We start from the raw sequence: 26,732 nt of genomic DNA on the forward strand, positions 1-26,732 counted from the left end.
TTTTGAGTGTTCTGAGGTTTTGACTCAAGAGTCAAGGAGTCAAGTTAGTCTTTCCACTGCGCGTCATTGGAGAAGATAAGTGGCAAATTCCCCTTCGTGATCTCTGACCGTGGAACGAAGGGATTTTCCAATGCACATAACTAATATACCATGTTTCATATGGGTACCCTACCCACCTTGCTCTAATAATTTTAGCCTGTTTTCACAGTTCTTCCTTATCCAATATCCAAGTCAACTACCTGTTAATATATTTTTTCTTTGTTATAAAAATAAGTGAGAGAAGAAAGTTATACTATTAAAATCATGGTTCTTAGACCCGAACCGGATCGTATGGTCTGATCCGGTTAACCGTGAACTCCTCATCATTCCAATTCTTTTAATTCTAAGAACATTTTTCTGTGAAAAAAAACATGGAATCGCTCAAATCGCAGTTAGACCATATAGTTCTAAGAATCATGACCAGTTAACGGTTTGCATGATTCCATTTTTTACTATATTTTGGCTTGAAACAGATCTCAGCCCATAAAGAATTTGAATATTAAAAATAAAATAAAAAATTTGCCAGAGAGAAAAAGAAAAAAGATAGCCAAGTTACCAACATCACTATACTTTTCCGATAGTATATTTTTCCGATCATCCCCACCTCTCATTTTCTTCTTCTCTTTCTTGGCAACACTTCTTCTAGAATGCTAGCAGCTAGAAACCACTACCTCATGATCTCGTGAAGCCTTAGATTAATAGTGAGATTTGACTATTCACATAAGTCTTTTGACGATGCGAGCCACACTCATGGGAGAAAAAGACCTACACTTGATCTTAGCCAAAAAAAAAAAAAGAAAAAAGAAAAAAAAGACCACAGCACCCAAGAAGAACACAAAAAGAAGTCTTTAGGTAAGGCTAACCAGCCTCGATATAGTGGACTTAATTCCTTGGCCTAGCACTACAAAAAAACATGGGAAAAGAATTTAAGGTCCCGTTTGATACATCTACTTAAACACGTGTTTTCAGATTTTAAACAATATTGTACATATTTCCACACATGTTTTCAAACAACAAAACACATGTTTTTATATGCATGTACCAAACACTCTCTAAATGTCCAAAAAGTGCAGCCACATTAATCAAAGTGTTTAAACTATATTTTCCTAAAAGTAGATAAGTTGACGTAAATGATACGTAGATGAGCACATTATGCAACATTTTTTTCTTTGATTATTCTTATGTTCCTATAAATAGATTATCAAATTTGTTTTTAAAAGTCTTCTTTATTTTCTATGAACAAAACCCTTTTTTTTTTTTTTTTGCATTAGAAGAATTAGAGATATAAAAAAGAAAAGAAAAAAGAAGAGAGTAAACAACTGTGAATTTTATGGATAAGAGTTAGAGATCTTTATTGTATTTGTCATCTATGAATGTATATATATATATATATCTTTCTTATATTAACTTGAATAAGTTTAGAGATATATAAAGTGAGATTTATTATTGAAATTATTCAAAATAAGTTTAGAGATGTACCTCATGACCTCGTGAAGGCATAGTTTTGAAACCCAGACCGTTCAATGAACCGTAAAATAGAGAGTTCAAAGTTTTTAAGGTCGGACTGAGGTCAAACCATAATATTGTCATAATTAATTTTATAATTATTTAAAATATAAATAAATATATTAAATTAGTAAAAAAATGAAAAAAAAAAGACTAAAATAGTCCAAGTAAATATAGAGTTCTATCTTTCAAATGTATTTTTTTTTTTTTTTTTATATCATAACTTTCAAAAGATAAATAAAAAATAAGAAATCCTAAGCAAACATAATAAACAAAACATATAACAATATCATAGTTGATCTACTAAAACTGGGTTTGGATACAAATTATTTTTCTACATGTTTGCGTTTAGCATTTCCAAACGGTGGGACCCATGCTATAATAGCAACGTGATAAACCTTTTCGTCTGCGTTTCACCTTCTTCTTCTTTTTTTTTTTTTTTTTTTGAGAAGCGTTTCTGTGGCTGTAGTTGTTTTTCAGTGGGTCCCATGCATTGTTCATAGGACCCACAAACCTCTTTTTTTCACCAAAACTTTCATTAAAAATGGGTTTTACGATACTATTCACACATTTAAAAATTATTTTATTACAGTGTTTTCAGTTTTTAGCAAAATAAGTTGTATCCAAATGGACCATAATTATCAAAAAGAAAATTATTAATTTACATTGTAATATTTACATAACATTTATATTATAAACTAAATAAATGTGTATAATATTATATAATTTTTTTATGTAAATATATTCAATATTGTACACTTTATATAAATGTGCAATCAGTTAATTACAATATCAATCAATAATTATTTTGCAAAAGAAACATGGTTGATTTATCAAAACTACTGTTAAAATAAACATTAATCAAACAATACATTTTCAGTTTTTAAATAACATTACATACATTTCACACACTTTTTTACTTACACATGTTTTAAAAAAATATAAACAATATTAATCAAACTCTTCTATCAAATGCCTCCAAACTACTTGTATCAAATTTAAATCTAACATAAAATATTAAAAAGGTGAGTTGATGAAGTCAAAAGCTGCCGTGGTATACAAATCTCAACAAAACTAATATTTATATATAACAAATATTGGTGAAAATTTGAATTTTTGTGGTCTTGATAGAGTGTGGTACACAGAGTGGCAGGCGTCATTTCCTAAGCTAGAAAGTGGAAACTACTTTTACCAAATAGATGGATAGACTTCAAGTCTTCAACAAGCAATGACAGAATGAGATGAGAGTTCTTAGCAAAGAAACAAGAACAGTGAGAGACATTGCTCACTGGTCGTCGATTGGAGGCTGCAGAAGACAAGGATTGAAGCTGTGACTAGCGTCGGACGACTTGTGGAGGCAAACATTTTAGTTATTACAGTGTGGACACTGTGGCTGAGTAAGAGAAAATTTTAGTTTTTTTTTTATTGAAGGGATCTTGTAAAAGGAGATTTTTTTTTTTTTTTTTAAAAGAAATATTTTTGATTCATTGATTACATTAGTTAGTTTACATAATATACATGTTTTAAATTATACAAGAAATATTTTAAAAAAATTGCATACCAAACACCAGAAAACATTCTCAAGTTCATTTTCAAGGTTGTTACCAAACACTAGAAAATGAAACAGTTTTCTAGAAAATGATCTTTGGAAAATGAACAATTTTTCAGAAAACGTTAATGCTGAAACAAACAGAGCGTTATACTGCTTTTGGTTCTATGTATCAATTGATTCTTCTTATGCCTTCTCGGATTTTCTTAACAATGGCAAGGTGCTGTAATTTTTTTTTTTTTTTTTTTTTTTTTTTTTTTTTTTTTTTAAGCTCTGATCTGAACCGTGAGAACCGTCTATGGTTTTTCAAACCGGACGGTTTGACCGCGGTTCACACGGTTGGCTGACTTATTTACCTAGGCCGGTTTTGAAAGGTAAAAGAACTGTTTTAGTGAACGGTTTACGGTTAACCGGCAGCCAAGAAGAATAGTGAGATTAATAGTGAAGCCCTAGATTAATAGAGAGATTTGACTATTCACATGTCTTTTGACGATGCGAGCCACGCTCAAGGAGGAAAAGACCACGGTAGCCAAGAAGAATACAAAAAGAAGTCTTTAGTTAAGACTTAAGACTAACAACTAACAAGCCTCGATAGTGGACTTAATACCTAGCACTACAAAATAACTTGGGAAAAGAATCTAAATGTCCAGAAAGTGCATCCACACTTATCATTGATTCACATTCAATATTAGTCCACACAAGACAAAAGTGCTCTGGCCATGATTTGACAAATGCATTAAATCTTTTTCTTCTCATTTCTTGTATACCATAAATAGCCATTAATAAAATTGTTTAAGGTATATTTTCCCAAAAGTAGACAAGTTGATGTAAATAATAAGTAGATAACCACATTATGCAACATTTTTTTTCTTTGATTATTCTTATGTTCCTATAGATAGTTTATTAAATATTTTTTAAAAAGCTTTATTTTTTTATGAACAAAACCATTTTTTTCTTTTTTTTGCATTAGAAGAATTACAGATATAAACCAAAAAAAAAAGAAAAGGAGAGTAAACAATTGTGAATTTTATGGATAAGAATTAGAGATATTTATTGTATTTGTCATCTATGAAAAAAAAAAAATATATATATATATATATATATATTTCTTTCTTTCTTATATAAACTTGAATAAGTTTGTTCTCAAAAAAAAAAAAAAAAAAAAAAAAAACTTGAATAAATTTAGAGATATATAAAGTGAGATTTATTATTGAAATTATTTAAAATAAATTAATTTTTGTATATGTTTCATAACTTTTAAAACTATTAGTATACTTTAACCATATAATATCTAAATCATTTAACAAAAAATCTTGTTCTAAAAAATGTTAATTATGATCAATATGATTTAAAAGATAATTCACAGCTTACAAAATTAACTAGATGAGGAAAAAATATTTTGAATTATATAAAACTTAATTAGTTTGATATAAATATTTTTATTATATATGATAACATAACATATATTAAATTATGTTATCGACATACTTTTTGTATAATATGTGCATGTATGTTTGTATATGTATAGTCATCACGCATTTCATAGAATTCCATTCCAATATATCATCATGCTCTGACAAATAAACAATCAAAATGGAGATTGCAGGAAAAGTCACCTTCATATTTATTTACCTTGAAAAGTTAGCCAAAAAAAAAAAAAAATTTGAAAATAAGATTTCACTAGATTAAAAGCAGTCCAAGCCAATTCCAAAAAAATAATAATTGTGAGCATCATGTACGAACATAGGAATTGGGATGTAGGTTCTCAAAAAAGAAAAAAGAAAAAAAAGGGATGTGAGAATTAATGGGCTTCCCATTATCCCATATATATATATATATATATATATGAACCGCCATTGTTAAAGGACATTACATTTGCAGCCTTGCAGGGTCCTAAGCTAACCATATTATGTAATTTATTTATTTTATTAAATAACCATATTATGTAATTTTCTCAGTGGTATATAGCCCTTAAGATTAGATTTATCTGTCAATAATATTGGGATCGTACAACTACAGGCATAGGCGTGTCCATGGAGGAGGCTGGTCAAATTTAGTTTCTGGTTGTTAGCTCCATTTTGGTTCAGGCTACCTTTTCCATGGGAAATTAATTTGTTAATATCAAATTCACACGACATGACCCTACTCTTTTTCACGGTTCAAACAAGCCACACAGATTTCCACAATATTCTCTTTTTGACTGCTCTGAGATTTTGAAGAGCACCAAAATGGGAAAAAAATAAAGTAAATTAATTGAGTGAATCTTTCGGGTTCCCACCGCACCTAATGCAAATGGGAAAAATATAAAGTGAATTAATTGAGTGAATCTTTCGGATTCCCACCGTACCTAATGCCTAGGGTGATGATTGATGAGAAGAAGATATTTGGTATCAAATGATACCATATTAGTTGTATAAAAATTTAATAAATAAGAGACACGTGCACAAAAAATAACTACTTATTAATTCTCTTGAAAATAGTTTTTTTTTTTTTTTTTTGGTGAAACACTTTTGAAAATAGTTGTGACATGTTAATATAGTTGTTTTACATCCATATCTTTCAATTATTGATTCGACTTATATGATATAATTTGATACTAAATTCATTTGCCCATGTTTCAGCAAGTTGACAGACATTGATAATTAGGATCCGTTTGGATACAACTTATTTTTGCTGAAACTGAAAATTGAAAACACTGTACCAAAATAATTTTTAAATGTTTGAATAGTACCGTGAAACCCATTTTTAATATTTTTAAATGCATGAATAGTACTACTACAGTGTATAAACAGTGATAATTATCTCCTACATAGTAAATCATGTGATTTTATTGTTTATGCATTAAAAAAAAAAAAAAAAGGAAACGTGAAATAGAAAATGTAGATGTACAATAAGTTCTATCAAAACACATACTTAATAACACTAAAAAATAGGAGAGTAAGTAAAGAGAATCTTTCAAGTTTCCACAACATGTTGTGGAAAATGGTACGAACTATGTATGATGGGATATCCTATCATATCATATCCCATGCAATGCGTAGAGACCATGTTTCAACAACTCCACAATTAATAACACCAAAAAAGAGGGGTCCGAAACTTTCGGTGGCTTTAGACCATGTTTCCGATGAATACCCCCGTTTTTGACAAGTCTTCTTTATCCAATTTTCACGTCCACTACCGTGTTAAACAGAATACCCACATATTATATATATATATATATAAACAAATACGGAGTTGTGAACCAAGAACACAAGAAATTATACAAACACTTCGTTTTAGTTTTTTTGAGATGGCTTGTGTCTCTCTGTTTGTTTTCTTTCTTCTCTCACACCTCTTTCTGCTTCACTCAGCTGAAGGAGTAAACAAAACACTCCCAAATTGTTCACCCTTTCAATGTGGAAAATTCGGTATCATTGGCTTTCCATTCACCAACAGCTCTCAACCATTTTCCTTTTTATTGCCTATAAGATGTGACGAAATACCTCCAACGATCCATTTGGGGTTGAGTAGAGGACACTATGAAGTTATAAATATCTCTTACACTAACACCAAACAATCTACACGTATCAAGGACCCTTTACTTTCTAATGACTTGATTAACCAAAATTGCGAATCCTTGACCAATTTTACCACTCCCATCTCTCCATTTATCTCTTTCAATCTCACCACACCCAGTCTGACCCTGTTTAAATGCAATCACACTCTTGGTATTACTTCCCCTAGAAATTTTAAAAATACGAGCTGCGGAGACTATAATCTCTACTATAGCCATTTAAGCGATAACTCTCCTAGTTTTCCTTCTGAATGTTCTATTATTCAGCTCCCAAAAAAAGAGCATTCAGATAATGATACACTGTTTTCACTCATAAGTGCTGAGTTCGACCTTGAAGTGCATGTATCTGATGCTTGTAGCAGATGTTATGGTGGAGCAGGTCTATGTGTACTTGACAAGAACGGAAAATTCCAGTGTGTCATTGCAGAGAAAGGTATAGACATCGAATTAACTCCAAAAATTTTGGGCCTACACACATATATTGAAAATGCATGTAGAGTTCTTTACATATAAATTTATTTACATTCTTATGTTATGGTAAATCTTAATACAAGTGCTGCAAGTATTTCTGCTTCATGCCATGATGCATCCTAAGGGGCACCAGACACTCTAGCATCACCCGAACGCACCATACATTATGCATCTTAAGGGGCACTACACATGCAAGCATTGCCCGCCCATATGGGCCGGTTTGGATTGGGTTGGGCATGTGCTAGGCCTTGATTAATGATAATGAAGACATAATCAGGTCTTTTATAGCATTTAAAATTGCGTTCTGTGGGTCTGCTTTTATAGTAGTTATAATGAGTCGAATTGTGATCCACTCAATAATCCCCCTCACACAATAACATTTTCATGACTCAAACTCATGACATTGGCTTTGATACCACTTGTCAGATCATGAGTTACGTCACTTCATTTCAAAATCAATTGGTGATTAAAAAAAAAAAACTTAAGTCTCTGTGGCATTCAAGGTCGCATCTCCCAATATATTCAGATTAACTCCTTTTAGATTGTTTCTCCAAAAAAAAAAAAAAAAAAAAAAAACTCCTTTTAGATTAATAGAAAAGTAAAAAAGAATGAACTATCTTGTTAAAAAATCTATATCAAATAATTGTAGATAGGGATGGACCCAGAACTTTGAGTTAGGAGGGGGGATTTTATTACTGGCTGTGTGCGGCATTTTCAACCTCTAATTTTGCTACTTAGTTATTGAGAATTTATTTATTTATTATTTTATTTTATTTTATTTTTGTGTGTGTGTGTGGGGGGGGGGGGGTAAGAACAAAATTATTTTTTATTAGAATTTTTTAAAGGGTAGGGTTATTTATTTTGGATAAAATTAGTTAATTGAGCTTAATTTTTTTTTTTTTTTTTTTTTTTTTAAAGTTTTACAGGTAATTTTTGCTATTGAGCTTTTTTTTTTTTTTTTTTTTTGCTTGTATATTTTGTTTTTGTTTTTAGATCTACAAATTTTTTTATGATCACTAAAATAAGAAAAATACTAGAGTTACAAGTTTTTTATTTTATAAATTATTACTAATGTGATAAGTGGTTACTAGTAAGTAAAAAAATAATGTGAGTGGTGTGCCCATATGTGAACCAATAAGAATTTGCTACCAAAACAATTTGTAAAAATGTTATAAAAAAGTTTGTGAGTATAGCATTACTCTTAAAAGAATCAATGATATTGTTTAAGGGAAACAAAATGTAATTTTATAGAACAAAATTGCTAAAATTTGTACACATATATATATATATATATATGTATAACAATATTAAAAAAAAAAAAAAAAAATTTACCGGGGGGGGGGGGGGGGGGGCAAAAGGTTGTTCCGTCCCTGATTGTAGACGGATCTTCCTTGTTCTTTTTTAAATACTATTGGGATTATAATAATAAAAAATAATAAAAAAAAAAATTCGGCTCCGTTAATTTAACGTTAAATTTATTATTATTATTCAACTAACAGTGATGCTCTTTGGTGCTTTAGATACAAGGCGTCAGAGATTGAAAGCTATGGTGATAGGTACGTAACATACTTCTTTAATCAAATTGTATACTAATATACACATGTTTGCTTGGATCGCCTATCCTATATATATAGAACTCAAATGATTCCGTATGGAAGTGATCTCATTTGTCTTCGACACATAAACTGTGACCCCTTTTTAGCCCCTTCACATAGTATGTCTAATAAGTAATAATAGTAATTATCAAATCTTTAGAGAATTGTACTCCCTCTGTCCCACTTTGTTTGTCCTCTATTCCATTTTGGGATGTCCCAAAATATTGTCCTGTTTCTAAAAATAAAAGTCATTAATTTACTAATGTTCCTATTATACCCCTATTAATTTACTAATTCAATTTTTTGATAAATTTATTTAAGGGTAGTTTTGGAAACTTATACATTTTTAAAAGGTAGACAAGATAATAAATGATGTTCCCTTAAAAAGTTTGACTTTTCAAACAGGACAAATAAAATGGGACGGAGGGAGTATATTCATGCAATGATATAAGGTTCTGCTATCAGTTTTTTATCGTTCAATACGATGTACTTGTATCAGTTATATGGATGCAATCCATTGGTACAATAGCTATATTTTTCATAGTTCATAATTTTCCATCAAGGCTCCCAATCTCCTGTCAATGAAAACCTAACTCCTTTATTATACTAAAGGTACTAGATGCCAAATCATCCTTAGCATTTGCTTCTTCATTGTTAGTCTTTTGTCACCACAAAGAAAATGCATTTTTATTGAGGGGATCAAGACATTGTAAAATGCAATTTTATTGAGGCTCAAGACATTATCAATAAGTAGTTCGAGATACTCTCATGTCACCGCATAACATCATAATCTCTTTTTTTTTATTATTTATTTTTATTTATTTATTACAGTTACAATCACTTTATCTACTGGAATTGGAGCTCTGATGGTTATAGTCTGTTACTTCTGGAGAAAGTTCTCATCAATTAAAAGTATTAATTTTTGGAGGAAGAAAACTCTAACTCATAAGAGCGTCGAGGCCTTTCTAAGGAATCATGAACCTCTTGTTATTAGAAGATACAATTATTCAGATATAAAGTCAATGACCAAGTCCTTTAATAATAAATTAGGCCAAGGGGGCTATGGTTGTGTCTATAAGGGGAAGTTACAAGATGGTTGTTTTGTGGCAATGAAGGTTTTGGAAGAATCGAAAGCTAATGGAGAGGAATTCATTAACGAGGTTGCAAGTATCAGTAGGACTTCCCATGTTAACATTGTCACTCTTAAGGGCTTTTGCTTTGAGGGATCTAAAAGAGCTCTTATCTATGAGTTTATGCCTAATGGATCTCTTGAGAAGTTCATATATAAAGGAAATCCTTCAAATTCTAATCATCAACTAGGGTGGGAAACATTATACAATATTGCAATTGGCATTGCACGAGGCTTAGAGTACTTGCATAGAGGTTGCAACACACGAATTTTGCATTTTGACATAAAGCCTCACAACATTTTATTAGATGAGAACTTCTGCCCAAAAATTTCTGATTTTGGCCTTGCAAAAATATGTCCTAGAGAAAAGAGTATTATATCAATGGTTGGTGCAAGGGGGACCACAGGATATATAGCTCCGGAAGTGTTTAGTAGAACCTTTGGAGAGATCTCTCACAAGTCAGATGTCTATAGCTATGGAATGATGGTCTTAGAAATGGTGGGAGGCCAAAGGAATGTTGATGTTAGTGTTGATTTTTCAAGTGAAATATATTTTCCACATTGGATTTACAAGCATCTTGAACTAAATGAAGAGTTAGGACTGCTAGGACTTTTAAAGGAAGGAGATGAAGATAGTGCAAGGAAGATGATAATGGTGAGTTTGTGGTGCATACAAACTAACCCCTCAAACCGACCATCAATGAGTAAAGTGTTGGAAATGTTGGAAGGGAGTCTCAACTCCTTGCAAATCCCCCCCAAACCTTTCTTGTTTTCTCCACCAAGAAGATCAACGATGGAGTCTTCAACCGTAGTGGTGTCAATACAATAGGACTCTTTGTCCTATATAGAAGACATCTCTTCTTTGTGAAGTGTATTTATGTTTAGCTTGTCAATGAACATCTTTTCATTATTCCTTAAAATATTTGATGAAACCTTTTATGGCATTTGCAATGAAATCAATAATGTTGACAGTCTAGTACTAATTGAGAACTATGGTATACTTAACAATACAATCAACGCAAATAGTATCATAGGCAAACTATTAAGTTTTAGATTGGAGGATACATTTTATATCTTTTTTTCCCTTTTCATCGTGGAAAGTTGTGGACCTTATTTCTCTTGAGCGTTAGCTATTTCAAATTTTTATTCCTCAAATTGCGTAAAATGTGAAAAGTTGTGGACCTTGTCATAAAATATTTTATCCCGTATAGTTTAAATTCCTCAATAGAATTTTGTCAAAAAAAATCCTCAATAGAATGCATCGGTAACTGAAAGGGATGGTTTTTAAACAAGTATCTAACTCTTCAAACCGATGGGTGGAAGTACTTCAACTGATGACCTGTCTGAGAATGCCCCATTCGGCAACCGTCCGCCTCATGAGAGACCCGTCAGGCATCACCCGGTTAAATCAACGTTTGGCTTGCACGTGAAGACCGCCTGATGAAGGGCTACACATGCCAACGGTGGGACACGTTGGGCCACACGAAAATATCCACACATACCAGCGAATGGAATGAACATGCCGACGGACGGATGACTATACCGACGGATTAGTGACCATACTGATGGTTTAGCATGATAGGTCCCACTAGTCCTTGCTTGTTCTTCACTCACAAATCTTTACATGGAAATAACTTGTACACCACATCCAAAGACCCCACTACACGTTCATATCTTCTTTCTATGAAAAGAAAAACCCTAAGATCTTAGAGCCTTAACTCCAAGATCTTCCCTATAAGGCAAGATCCTTCACTCTAGGGATCTTGGTCAGGCTCCACACCACTATATAAACACCAAACCTCCTCTTCTTCAAGGTATGCAGAAAATCCTTAGCTCTCAAAGTATTGAGTTCTTGGAGATCTTTCTTTCACTGACTTAACCTTTGGAGGGTCTTTGGCCAGCATCCCACCGATGCTCTTTGTTGGTTCTTGGATTTCTTATTCCTTAGGTACCCCATTGGAGCACTTGTGGACAATTAGCTCACTGACGATTTTTATGCATCATCAGTAATATTATTAAAACTAAAAATTTTAACAAATATCCAATTAGTGGATGCAATGTCAACGTATATAAAGCTGAGTTGAACACATAAAATAATTTTTTTTTTAAAAAAGCCAAATTTTGTTTTCGGTTGAGATCTTGTAGTAACAATATTGCTCCCTAATGCACAAACCTTTTTCTTTATAGAGATAATTACAACATGCTTTTAATTCCACAGTTTGAAACCTTTCCCCCATAAACTCCAAGCACTTTGTGCATGAACCTTGATTCCCTATAAGAACCTTGCATTTTCTCTATTGGATCATCAAAAGTTATGGCTCTTCTACGGTTACTTCCAAATCTAGACTTGCTTAATTAAATCCATTCTCAAGATCATGATTGGTGTTAGGTTTCTTTTGTGTTGGCATATTCTATGCCAAAGTTTTCTTGTATTAAACATTTGATTAATTTGTATATTGTGGATCAATTTGTAATTGGGTTGGGATTTCAAGAGCTGAAACTGAAGTTGGACAAAAAGGAATTTTGATCAAGCAAATATGATTTGCTGTTCGGCTAAAAGGGCTTGTGAGAGAGTTTGAAAAGAAGTTAAGGTAGTGATCTTGCGGGACACTTGGTAGACCGAAATGGTTAGAACCTAAGAGAATTTTGTTACAGACTCCCTAGCTATTCCAACCTTAGCTTTGCCATTGATTTAGGAAAAACCAAAATTTTGCCCAACAATATGTATTTAAGATATATGTTTTCCAAAGCTCAACAGAAACTATTCATTAGTAGCGAGGGCAGCTTTTCTAGCAATTAAAGTTTCTCCATGGTTCTAGCTTTTCTATTATTGAAGGTGAGTCGGCTATTGTTGTTAAAGCTTTGTGAAAGCCCTGAGGGTGTACCATGGTCTCTCTCTAGTATTGTAGATGATATCAAAACTCCTCTCCAATTTTGTTGCTTGGGTCATTGTCCATGTTGGCAGAGATGTTAATATTTTGGCCCATAGTGTGGTTTTCTTGGGCTATGTCCTATTTACTGATGGGCTAGTTGCCCTCTCATCTCACCCCTCAACTATTTTGGACTTAGCATAGAGATATGAGCTTGGTCCTTTTGGTGTTTTTTATGAAATAAAAATTGATTATTCAGGAAAAACAAACCCAAAAAAACTATTCATGTTCATAGAAAGAAACGGCACACTTTCTTACCCTCCATAAAAAGTGGACTAGATTAAAGTATTAAACCCTCTTAATTAGAAATGTAAAAGATATGTCGAGATTACTGAATCAGCTCACTAGAGAACAAGCGGTTATGAGAAATTTATATGGACCTTGAAGTTTTGGGAGCTTATTGGCTATTTGATTGGGGTGATTTAGGGGAGGATGGAAAAGAAGCATAGAAAAATAAGTAAGAAAAATGGTTTTTAGCTGGTTGAAAGGGGAAAGTGAGAGATTTTGGTGGGGTTTAAGTGTTTTCTCTTTAAACTCACCAAAAATGAATCCTCCAATTTGAGGAGAAATGAGTAAAAGAAGGGTAATTGCAATCAAATGATTTAACTACCCTTGATTGTTTACCTCTCTTTTTTCTTTGGGTTCGTTGTTTGTTTTTATCTATTTATTTTTGAACTGGGCATGATGACTTGTTTTTGTTGATTGTTTGCCTTTTCTTTTCTTTTCTTTTTATTTTTTGGTGGTTTGCTTTCTTTTCATTTTGTTTTCATTTTTAAACTTGGCATGAATGGTGATTGCTTTTTTATTTTTTGGTTGGTTGGTTGTTTTTTTTTTTTTTTTTTTTTATGAATTTTTTTTAATAAGGACATATGAGTAAATTTATATAAACTATTTTTTTCCATTCACTCACCTTTCTCCTCAGCCTATCCAAAAAAAAAAAAAAAAAAAAAAATTCCTCCACTTTTTCATTCACCCAACCAAACACACGAAGGAAAATTAATTTTTTTCCATTCTCACCATTTTTCATCCCTTAACCAAATAGAGACATAGGGTCTATTTGGGTGGGGTGATTTTAAGAGGGAGAGAAAAGTAAAGAGAAAATAGTTTTTGTGGGTGTTTGGTTGTAGTGATTTTAGGAGAGAAAATTGGTGAGGTCTAGGTGTTTTCTCTCCAAGCCCACCAAAATGTTTTCTCTCCAAATTAGAAAGAAAACTAAAAAGAAGAAAATTGGGAACAAAAAATTTCCGCTTGTGGACCATAATAACCCTGTTGCAACTTTCACGTGATTTCTTTCATTTTCTTCTTTGGCTATTTTTTTTTTTTTTTGTCTTTTCTTTTCCTTTGGATTTTTCTTTTTCTGTTACCATATGTTTTTGGTTTTGTTTTTTCTTCTTTTTTCTTCTTTGCTTTTTGTCTTTTTTCTGGTACTTCTCATTCTCGTTTGTTTTTTGGTTTGTTCGCCCTTTTTTTTTTTTTTTTTTTTTTTTTTTTTTTTTTTTTCTGTTTAGTTTTTGGAGTAAATTTATACAAACCACATTTTCTATCCTCTCATTTTTCTTCTCAACCAAATACCATGAGAGAAAACTTAATTTTTTATGTTCTTCTACTTTTTCATCCCCTAACCAAACGAACCCTTAATGTATGAACCAAAAAGGAATAACCATAGAATGGGGATTGATGTAGGTATGGGCTTCCCATTGTCCCATATTAATCCCCATTTTTAAAGGACACTTAAAAGTTTGTAACCATATTATGTAATTTTCTCAATGGTATATGGTCCATTTAGATTTATCTTTCAATAATATTGGGATCATACAACATGGATTATGGAGGTATGGCACCGTAGACAATAGGCTTGTCAGTAAAGGAGGATGGCATTGGGCCGATCAAATATAGATTTGGATCAACTCCATTTTAATTCAGGCCCTTTTTCAAGGGCCCTTAATTGTACCAAACTAAGCTACATCTATGGTGCTAAATCTAAAAAATTTAGCAACCAAGCTATAGTATAGTGTCATCTTTGACACTTTAGAGCATCCGCATTGGTGGATATGTAAATTTTTTAGCTTTTAGCACCTAAAAAAGTGACATTATCTATTTTAACTTATCAATTCACAACACACTCCACATCAATGCTCTTATTTTCACATCAAAGTTAAACATTATTAATTGATTTATTATTGTTTCTCTCTCTTCATCTCTATCTCTCTATCTTCTCCCTCTCTTCAACCCAAAGCCACCCACGGCACCACCACCACCACACGAGCTTCCCCACTCACGGCACCACCACCACCACACGAGCTTTCCCACTTATGGCACCACCACCACCACCATAGGAGCTTCCCCACTCATAGCATCACCACCACCACCACCACCACACCAACACTACAATAGACCAGAAATCACAAACCCATAATAGATCGGAAATCACAATTGAAAACCCTGTAACCCACAATCCCATCACCATCATGACCCACTCTCATCTTTGAAGCCGATGACCACCTTTTATTGCCACAATGATTAGACCACCAACCAAAGAGCGCGAATGAGAAAAAGGGAGGAGCAAGAGAGGGAGATTCATCAAAGGGAGGAAGAGAGACAAGCAAGAGAAAGAGAAGAGAGAGAGTGAGAGAAAGAGTGAAGAGAGAAACATTATAATCCAATAAAAATAGCAATACCAATTGCTATAGTGAGCTGGTACTAGTACCAATTTACTGCAGCAAATTGTTAAATTTTTTTTTTTTTTTTTTTTAGCTTTGACACTACCATTGGAACACAATTTTTGTTATTTTTGTTGCTAAAAATAACTTTTTAGCATTTTAGCACAACCGATGTTGATGCTCTTACTGTAGCTCCAAAGTTATTAAAAAAAAAAAAACAATTTTAATGTGTTGATGGTTGTGGTTATTGTTTATTGTGTCGGATATATTATTTTATTTTATTGTTTATATTATTTTAATGTATTGAATGCTTAATTTGTTGAATGCTAAAATAATACATTTGATGTTGGTTGTATTATAAAATGGGGTGTTAAAATAGATAAAGTAGTATTTTGAATTGCTAAAAGCTATATTTTTTAGCAACTTTGTTGTGAATGCTCGAGTCAAGTTTGATGCCACATATGTTGATGTGGCTATGGTTGATGTGGTGTTTTTTAAAAGTTTGACCAACTTGGAACTCAACCCAAACTTCTCATATATTTCATTTTTAGGAGTGAATTTTTAAAATCTAATTGTTGAATTTCATGTTCCTTATGTTCTAAATATGTATATCAAATTTCGTTTAAATTGTATGTTATTTATTCGATCAATAAACTTATTTTTTATACACAAGTTTAGATCATAAAAACTTGAAGTTTTTACATTTGTTTGATGACATAGCAATTAATCCTTGACTTTCTTGAAATTTTACAAGCATTAAAGATATAATAAGAACATGCAATCTAACAGTTAAATTTTCAAAATTCACACTTAATATAAAGATATATCAGGAGTTTGAAAGGTTTCTCTTCAAACTAGTTTGGAGAGAAACTTTGTTCCTTTGCGAGTCTAGATATCATTAGGCCCATTTTGTGCTCCTTTTTACCAAAATTTTCTAATCTCTCTCTCTCTCTCTCTCTCTCTCTCTCTCTCTCTCTCTCTCTCTCTCTCTCTCTCTCTCTCTCTCAACCATGATTGACTCTCACCTAGGCTTAGCACTATTGCCATTGACATCGCTCACTGGCACTGCCACCAGTGGTGGTTACATCCTTTCTCCATCCTCCTTGCATTTCCATCTACCTCATTTCTTTGTTTCTCTTACCTTGTTCGAGACTCCATCTTTAAATCAACTTTAAAATTTCAGGCAATTAGTTTTTAGATCTCCTCTCTATTTAAATTTTAACAAAGTTAGTTAATGCAACATCTATAAAAAAAAAAGAAGTTAATGCAACAAATACAAAGTTAAAAAGTTATTATAGAAGCTGTAAAAGTTTGAAAATGAAATTAATTTTAACTATTAATTCTATTAAAATTTGAATAGAGAGTAAATCTGATGATGAAATTATAACTTGATTTTGAAATTAGGTCTGGGTTGCCTCAATTTGAGTCAGGCTTTTTTTTCATGAGTAATGTTAGGGACACATAAAATGCCACAACTTTTGCTGCAATTTGCCACATGATGAGTTGTGGCAAAAGTTGTCATTTTTCATGGGCAATTAATTATTAAATGTACCCATTGCGCATGACTTCACACATCTTCGTGTTTCTTAAATGAGGTTGCGTTTGTTTCAACTGAAAATGGATTTGGGAAAACAATTTACACCCTACCGTGTGTTTGGTTGCGCATGGAAAATTTGGTTAAACTGAAAACCATTTCATTAACCATAAAATTCGGCCCCCACAACTGGAAAATGAATTACACACGCGTTTTACCTTCAAATCATTTCCAGACTCAGACACTCGAAGAGAGAGAGAAAGAGCAAGAAGAGAGAGCAGAGCGAGTGAGCTAAAAGCACACATAACCCTAGATCGCACCACCGCCCCCAACCCCAAATTGCACCGGTCTCGTCGCACCCCAGTATCGGCGAGATCGCATCGCCTGAAGCACCGCTGAGATCGCGTCGCCTGAAGCACTATCGAGATCGCACCCATGACCCACCCATGCTCGATCTCTCTCTTTCTCGATCTACCTCTCCCTTTCCCTCAATTGTCGATCACTCTCTCTTCCTCCTTCTCTTAGTTTGACCAAATTTTTGAGTTTAACAAATGTTTTGTTTTGATTTTTGTTTCTTTTAAGTTTATAAATTTGTTTGGAAGCTGAGAAAATGTGAGAAATTAGAAAAAAAAATAGTATTTTTAGAATGCAATCAAACACTTGAAAACATTTTCTAAAACAATTTTCATAATGCAGTCAAACACTTGAAAATATTTTCCTTTCCCAAAAATATTTTCACCTGAAAATATTTTACACTTGGAAAATATTTTACATATTGCCAAACGCAGCCTAAATCGCAAAGATTTATAGGGGATTTTTGGCATTTAGCTTAATTTTGCAAACAATTTTGTTAGTTGATAGGTTTTGCAAACATATTAGCTAAGTAGCATCTCAAGTCTTTGAGACTCGAAATCAATTTAAGACTCGTGTTCCTTCAAAGAAAATCAAGAGAAAAAAAGCTTACGACCGATACAACTTATTCTTTCTAGATCTGATACTTCTTCCTCTCTTTAGATCAAACCCAAATCCAGATTTGCAGATCTGACCGTATGGTTTTTGTGGAGGCCGAAGCTGCTTCTCTCTTTCTTCTTTTTCTTCTGTGCTTTTGTGCAAGCCGTACGATTTCTGTGGAACTTGAGTCTTTAGGACTCAAGTTTGAGTCTGTGTGACTCATGATGCTATTTACCAAATATGTTTGGTTTTCTTGTCAACTAATGAAATTGTTAGTAAAATTAAGCTAAATGCCAAAAATCCCCGAGATTTCCACAACAAACTTTTGAGTGAACTTTGGTTTTGACTTGAGTCAAGGAGTATAGTGAGTCTTTCCACTATGCGTCAATGGAGAAGATGAGTGGGAAATTCCCCATAGTGGGGTCTTTGGCTGTGGAACGAAAGGGATTTACCTATGAACATACTATGTTTCAAATGGGTACCCTATTAATAAGAGAAACTACATATTATATAGCGAAGGAAGAAGAGAGAATAACAGATTCTTGTTTGTGAATTGTGAAACTTGTTTTTGCTAGTGAATCGGGGGAATTTTTGGGATGGCTTATGTCACTCTGTTTGTTTTCTTTCTTCTCACACACCTCTTGCTGCTTCACTCAGTTGAAGGGGTAGAGAGAACATACCCAGATTGTTCGCCCTTTAATTGTGGAAAATTCGGTATTATCAACTTTCCATTCACTAATATCTCACACCGATTGTGCGGTGTATTGCCAGTAAATTGTGATGAAACACCTCCGACGATCCGACTGCCACTGGAGCTGCGGAGTGGGAAATCTAAAGAAGTTTTAAACATCTCAAAAACTAACTCCATACAACCCATATGTATCAAGGAATTTTCACTTTTGGAATACTTGAATGCCAACAAATGCCAATACCTAACCAATTTCACTCTTCCTAATACTCCATTTCTCTCTTTTAAACTCACCACACCCAATCTGACCCTATTTAAATGCAATCACACTCCTAATATTACTTCCCCTAGAAATTATATATATATATATATATATATATATGAGCTGCGGCAACTATAATATCTACTATAGTTCTCCTCGTTTAGCTTCTCAATGTTCAATCATTCAGCTCCCGGTAAAAGTGCACACAGAAAAAGAAGAAGTTAATTTGACTGCTGAGTACGACCTTGAAGTATGTGTATCTGATGCTTGTAGCAGTTGTTATAGTATAGGAGGTCTATGTGAACTTGACAACAAGCGAAAGTTTCATTGTGCCATTACAGAGAAAGGTATGAACTTCGGAATAACGCAAAAATATTTGGTCCTACAGTTACATACATGTACTGAAAATGCTTATGGAGTTCTTTCTGTTGGGCTTTGTGGAGCCTAGTTTTGTTTGATCTGGTTCGACGACCCGACTCAATCTGAATAATATTGCGTGGTTTTTAATGGGAGATTTACTGAGGTTTAGTCCATGGAGCGGAGACTTGGGCCGAAAATTTTTTTGGCCCATTATGTATATGTAGAAACCGACTTTGGTGATTAGGGTTTTAAGGAGGTTGTGTTGCCGTGTTTTATATAGAGAGAAAAGATTGTAGCCGCTTGTTGTACTCTGTATTCTTCCCTGATAATAGTGAAATCCCTGCAACTCCGTGGACGTAGGCAAATTGTCGAACCACGTAAATATTGTCTTATGCGTGTGATTGTTTTTCTTTGGCGTGTGTTTTCTCTATTTTTGTTTCTCACAGGTTGGGAATTTGGTTTAATTCCCTACAACTGGTATTAGAGCCTAGGGTTAGGTTTGAGTGGGAGCAATGGCAGAGGAAGAAAGAAAGGCGTCTGGAATAGAAAAGTTCGATGGCACAAACTTTGGATTTTGGAGGATGTAAATTGAGGATTACCTTTATGGGAAGAAGTTGCATCTGCTGCTTCTAGGGGAAAAACCTGAGGCTATGAAGGCTGAGGAATGGGCTCTTCTTGACAGACAGGTTTTAGGAGTTGTTAGGTTAAGTCCGTCTAGGTCTGTTGCACACAATGTTGTAAAGGAGAAGACCACAGCAAATTTGATGAAGGCTTTGTCCGGTATGTATGAAAAGCCGTCTACAAACAACAAGGTGCATCTGATGAAGAAATTGTTCAATTTGAAGATGGCAGAGAATGCATCAGTAGCACAACATCTGAACGAATTTAACACTATCACAAATCAATTGTCGTCTGTAGAAATTGATTTTGATGATGAGATTCGTGCTCTGATCGTTTTGGCTTCTTTGCCAAACAGTTGGGAGGCAATGAGGATGGCAGTAAGCAATTCTACAGGAAAAGAAAAACTGAAGTACAATGACATACGAGATTTAATTCTGGCTAAGGAGATTCGCAGAAGAGATGCAGGCGAAACTTCAGGATCTGGTTCTGCCCTAAACCTTGAGACAAGAGGCAGAGGTAATAACAGAAATTCAAACTGGGGCAGATCAAAATCCAGAAATTCTAATTGGAATAGAAGCAAATCTAGATCAGGCCAACAAGTACAATGCTGGAACTGTGGGAAAACAAGTTACTTTAGGAATCAATGCAAAAGTCCTAAGAAGAAGAATGGAGCTGATTCTGCTAATGCTGTAACAGAAGAGGTACAGGATGCATTACTTCTTGCAGTAGACAGTCCACTTGATGATTGAGTTTTGGATTCAGGAGCTTCGTTTCATACCACTCCACACTGAAAAATCATACAGAATTATGTTGCAGGTGATTTTGGTAAGGTGTATTTGGCTGATGGTTCAGCCTTGGATGTTGTAGGTATGGGAGACGTCCGGATATTGTTGCCCAATGGATCTATTTGGTTACTGGAAAAGGTTCGACATATTCCTGACCTAAGGAGGAATCTGATTTCTGTTGGACAACTTGATGATGAAGGGCATGCAATACTATTTGTTGGTGGTACTTGGAAGGTTACAAAGGGAGTTAGGGTATTAGCTCGTGGAAAGAAAACTGGTACTCTGTACATGACCTCAAGTCCAAGAGACATAATTGCAATTGCTGATGCAAGTACTGATACAAGCTTGTGGCACTGCAGACTTGGTCACATGAGTGAGAAAGGGATGAAGATGCTGCTGTCAAAAGGAAAACTACCAGAATTGAAGTCCATTGATTTTGACATATGTGAAAGCTGCATCTTAGGAAAGCAGAAAAGGTGAGTTTTTTGAAAACTAGCAGGACACCGAAGGCTGAAAAATTCGAGTTAGTACACACTGATTTGTGGGGGCCTTCTCCGGTTGCATCCCTTGGAGGTTCAAGGTACTACATCACTTTCATTGATAACTCAAGCAGAAAGGTATGGGTTTATTTTCTGAAAAATAAATCTGATGTATTTGAAACTTTTAAGAAGTGGAAGGCCAGGGTTGAGATAGAAACAGGTTTGAAAGTAAAATGTTTGAGGTCAGATAATGGAGGAGAGTACATAGATGGAGGGTTCAGTGAGTATTATGCTGCATAGGGAATTATGATGGAGAAGACCATTCTTGGGACACCACAACAGAATGGTGTGGCTAAGCGCATGAACAGAACTCTCAATAAGCGTGCTAGGAGTATGAGGTTGCATGCTGGATTACCAAAAACTTTTTGGGCTGATGCTGTTAGTACTGCAACTTACTTGATAAACCGAGGACCATCAATTCCTATGGAGTTCAGACTTCCTGAGGAGGTTTGGAGCGGTAAAGAGGTAAAGTTTTCACACTTAAAAGTTTTTGGTTGTGTTTCTTATGTTCATATTGATTCTGATTCTCGTAGTAAACTTGATGCAAAGTCTAAAATATGTTTTTTCATTAGTTATGGTGATGAGAAATTTGGCTATAGGTTTTGGGATGAACAAAACAGGAAAATCATCAGAAGTAGAAATGTGATATTTAATGAACAAGTTATGTATAAGGACAAGTCAACTGTAGTGTCAAATGTTACAGAGATAGATCAGAAGAAATCTGAGTTTGTCAACTTAGATGAATTGACTGAAGGTACTGTCCAAAAAAGGGGTGAAGAAGATAAGGAGAATGTAAATTCACAGGTAGATCTGAGTACACCTGTAGTTGAAGTCCGCAGATCTTCCAGGAACATTAGACCTCCACAGCGTTATTCACCCACTCTAAATTATCTCTTGTTAACTGATGGTTGTGAGCCAGAGTGTTATGATGAAGCCTTGCAAGATGAGAATTCAAGCAAGTGGGAGTTAGCTATAAAGGATGAGATGGATTCCTTGTTAGGGAATCAAACATGAGAATTGACTGAATTGCCAGTAGGAAAGAAGGCTTTGCACAACAAGTGGGTATACAGAATAAAGAATGAACATGATGGTAGCAAACATTATAAGGCCAGATTAGTTGTTAAAGGATTCCAGCAAAAGGAGGGCATTGACTACACAGAGATATTTTCTCCAGTTGTGAAGATGTCAACAATCAGACTGGTACTGGGAATGGTGGCTGCAGAAAACTTACATCTTGAGCAGTTGGATGTGAAGACAACATTCCTTCATGGTGACTTGGAGGAAGACCTTTACATGATTTAGCCAGAAGGGTTCATTGCTCAAGGACAAGAGAATCTAGTCTGCAAACTGAGAAAGAGCTTATATGGCCTAAAACAAGCTCCTAGACAGTGGTACAAGAAATTTGACAGTTTTATGCATAAAATTGGGTTCAAAAGATGTGAAGCTGATCACTGTTGCTATGTTAAATCTTTTGACAATTCTTACATCATATTACTGTTGTATGTGGATGATATGCTTATTGCAGGGTCTAGCATTGAGGAGATTAATAATCTGAAGAAGCAATTGTCCAAACAGTTTGCAATGAAGGATTTGGGAGCTGCAAAACAAATCCTTAGTATGAGAATCATTAGAGACAAGACTAATGATACATTGAAGCTTTCATAGTTAGAGTATGTGAAGAAAGTTCTCAGCAGGTTCAATATGAATGAAGCTAAACCAGTGAGCACACCCTTGGGTAGTCATTTCAAACTAAGCAAAGAACAGTCACCGAAGACAGAAAAAGAAAGGGATCATATGAGTAAGGTGCCCTATGCCTCAGCTATTGGCAGCTTGATGTATGCTATGGTGTGTACAAGGCCAGACATTGCACATGCAGTGGGAGTTGTAAGCAGATTCATGAGTAGGCCTGGAAAGCAGCATTGGGAGGCAGTCAAGTGGATTTTGAGATATCTTAAGGGTTTATTAGATACATGTCTTTGGTTCACAGGTGCAAGTTTGAAACTGCAGGGTTATGTAGATGCTGATTTTGCTGGTGATATTAATAGTAGAAAGAGTACTACTGGGTTTGTTTTTACTTTGGGTGGTACAGTTATATCATGGGCTTCAAATCTACAGAAGATTGTTACTTTGTCTACTATAGAAGCTGAGTATGTTGCAGCAATTGAAGCTAGAAAAGGAGATGATTTGGCTACATGGTTTCTTAGATGAATTGGGTAAGAAGCAGAAGATGGGCATTCTACACAGTGACAGTTAGAGTGCAATCTTTCTTGCCAAAAATTCAGCTTTTCATTCAAAGTCGAAGCATATACAAACAAAATACCACTTTATCCGTTACCTTGTTGAAGATAAATTGGTAATACTTGAGAAGATTTGTGGATCTAAGAACCCGGCAAACATGTTGACTAAGGGTGTCACTATTGAGAAGTTGAAGCTGTGCGCAGCTTCAATTGGTCTTCTAGCTTAAGGACAGGAGGATGAGTTGCAGGGATGAGGGATTGTTTCTTGGAGGATAGCGGTTTGATGTTGGTGATTGAACTAGTCTCCAAGTCGGAGATTTGTTGGGCTTTGTGGAACCTAGTTTTGTTTGATCTGGTTCGACGACTCGACTCGACTTGAATAATATTGCGCGGTTTTTAATGGAAGATTTACTGAGGCTTAGTCCATGGAACGGAGACTTGGGCCGAAATTTCTTTGGCCCATTATGTATATGTAGAAACCGACTTTGGTGATTAGGGTTTTAAGGAGGTTGTGTTGCCGTGTTTTATATAGAGAGAAAAGATTGTAGCCGCTTGTTGTACTTTGTATTTTTCCCTGATAATAGTGAAATCCCTGCAACTCTGTGGACGTAAGCAAATTGCCGAACCACGTAAATATTGTCTTGTACGTGTGATTGTTTTTCTTTGGCGTGTGTTTTCTCTATTTTTGTTTCTCACAGGTTGGGAATTCGGCTTAATTCCCTACACTTTCCATATGGATTTCTTTACATTCTTATGGTAAATTCTAATAAAAGTGCTATATCATATTAGTCTTTAAATTAGGTTATGATAAATACAAATGACACCGTTAAGCTTCCAAAAGTTTATGCATTTTGCATAATTTTAGAAAGAGAACTTTCAACATGTCTCCAAAGATACGACTAGAGCGGAGAGGAAGACGATACAATATCGAAATGATCTCTCACTTTGATATCATATCACTATGAAACAATAAACAGGAGAGTTCTATAATGAAATTCGTGCGTTTGATGATACTTACAATTGTTATAGCAGAGGAATTTTCATTGTGCAAATTTGGGGAAATGTATTGAAATGGGATTTTCATATTAGCAAAACTACTTATAAATTTCGTTGATTTCTACGTATTAATTATTATTTCTAATACATTTATATGACTTTCTGCTATTCTGTTCAATTCCACAATCCACATACCTCTCTTCTGCAGCACTAGATTAAGTAGATTCAGATTGGCAATTTTAGGAAAATAGAAATAGATCGAACTTTCTTTTTATAAAATCTATATTAGATAAGTGTAATCCGATGTTCATTGTTCTTTGTTAAATACTGTTGAGATTTCAAAGAATACCAATTTTGCAGCTTTTGATACAGGGAGTAAGAGATTGAATGTGATAGTGATACATAACATACTTTAATTAAATTTTTTGTTGATACTAATATTCACATGTTTTCTTGCACAAGCTATCCTATGGAAGTGATTTAGTGCGTCTTCAACACAAAACCTGTGACCCCCATTTTTTTGCCCCTTCTCACCGTGTATTTATCTGATCTTTAGAGTATTATTCATGCAATGATATAAGGTTCCGCTATCAGATTTTGGTAATGCCTCCAATTTGCCCCTTTTTTTTTTTTTTTAATCATTCTATATTATCTACTTGTATGTACGGAAATCCATGATACAAAAGCTAAAATTTTCACAGTTCAACGATTTTACTCCAAGGGAGGCTCCCTTTATTCTACCTAAGGTAGATGCCTAGTCATCCTCAGCCATGTGCTTCTTCATTGTTATTATCGTGTCACCACGAGAATATGCAATTTTATTGAGGCTCAAGACACTATCAATAGGTAGTTTTAGTAACTCTCGTGTCACCACATAACTTCATAATCAATATTCTTTGATTACAGTTACAGCCACCTTATCTACTGGAATTGGAGTTATGATGGTTATAATTATCTGCTGCTTCTCGAGAAAGTTCTCGTCAATTAAAAGAATTTATTTTTGAAAGAAGGAAACTCTAACTCATCAGACTGTTGAGACCTTTCTAAGGAATCATGGACCTCTTGTTATTAGAAGGTACAATTATTAAGATATAAAGACAATGACCAAGTCCTTTAATGATAAATTAGGCCGAGGGGGCTATGGTAGTGTTTATAAGGGTAAGTTACAAGACGGCTGTTTTGTGGCAGTGAAGGTTTTGAATAATTCGAAAGGTAATGGAGAGGAATTCATTAATGAGGTTGCAAGCATTAGTAGGACCTCCCATGTTAACATTGTCACTCTCAAGGGCTTTTGCTTTGAGGGTTCTAAAATAGCTCTTATCTATGAGCTTATGCCTAATGGATCTCTTGAGAAGTTCATATATAAAGGACATCCTTCAAAGTCTAATCAACAATTGGGGTGGGAAACATTATACAACATTGCAATTGGCATTGCACGAGGATTAGAGTACTTGCATAGAGGTTGCAACACATGAAATTTGCTTTTTGACATAAAGCCTCACAACATTCTCTTGGATGAGAACTTTTGCCTGAAAATTTATGATTTTGGTCTTGCATAGATATATCCTAGAGAAAAGAGTATTATATCAATGGTGGGTGCAAGAGGGACTACTGGATATATAGCTCCCAAAGTATTTTGTAGAAATTTTGGAGGGATCTCTCACAAGTCAGATGTCTATAACTATGGAATAATGGTCTTAGAAATGGTGAGAGGCCGAAAGAATGTTAAGGTTAGTGTTGATTTTACTAGTGAGATATATTTTCCACATTGGATTTAAAGCGTCTTGAACTAAATGAAGAATTAGGACTGGTTGGCCTCTTAAAGGAAGGAGATGAAGATAGTGCAAGGAAGATGATAATAGTGAGTTTGTGGTGCATATAAACTGACCCCTCAAACCGACCATCAATGAATAGAGTTATGGATATGTTAGAAGGGAGTCTTGACTCCTTGCAAATGCCCCCCAAACCTTTCTTGTCATCTCCACCTAGATCACCATAGGTTCTTCCACTTTAATGATGTCAATACAATATGACTCTACTTACTAAAATGCACCTCTTCTTTCAAGGGAAACATTGAGTTTAGTAAGTAATGAATTTTGTGAACTGTATTTATTTTTATCTTATCAATGAACATCTTTTCTTTTCTGATTAAAATATTTGATGAAACCTAACTTTATGACCTTCGCAATGAATTAGTAAGCTGAAAGCCTATAAGTCCAGTAGTTATTAAGAACTGTGGTTTAAAATAAATTAACCATACTATAATTACCAAGACTACTTTCTCCCAAAAAAAAAAAAAAAAAAAAATTTACCAAGACTAAAATTTG

At 34.2% G+C, this 26,732-nt stretch overlaps 1 protein-coding gene and 1 pseudogene across 1 annotated transcript; both read left to right on the forward strand.

Annotated features, from left to right (window-relative positions):
* The first annotated feature begins 9,550 nt into the window (after nt 1–9,550).
* Nucleotides 9,551–10,671, forward strand: LOC126717089 (PR5-like receptor kinase). Its single transcript, XM_050418349.1, has one exon. The coding sequence runs from the start codon at nt 9,580–9,582 to the stop codon at nt 10,669–10,671; it is 1,092 nt and encodes a 363-aa protein (XP_050274306.1). The 5' UTR covers nt 9,551–9,579.
* Nucleotides 10,672–21,421: 10,750 nt separating this feature from the next.
* Nucleotides 21,422–26,404, forward strand: LOC126717112 (LEAF RUST 10 DISEASE-RESISTANCE LOCUS RECEPTOR-LIKE PROTEIN KINASE-like 2.3; annotated as a pseudogene).
* Nucleotides 26,405–26,732: the final 328 nt, after the last annotated feature.

Source organism: Quercus robur, chromosome 1, assembly GCF_932294415.1.
Source record: "Quercus robur chromosome 1, dhQueRobu3.1, whole genome shotgun sequence".
In the NCBI taxonomy this organism is placed as follows: domain Eukaryota; kingdom Viridiplantae; phylum Streptophyta; class Magnoliopsida; order Fagales; family Fagaceae; genus Quercus; species Quercus robur.

What these genes read in the sequence shown, in the direction of transcription:
- LOC126717089 (XM_050418349.1), top strand. Translation starts at nt 9,580, where the DNA reads ATGGTTATAGTCTGTTACTTCTGGAGAAAGTTCTCATCAATTAAAAGT.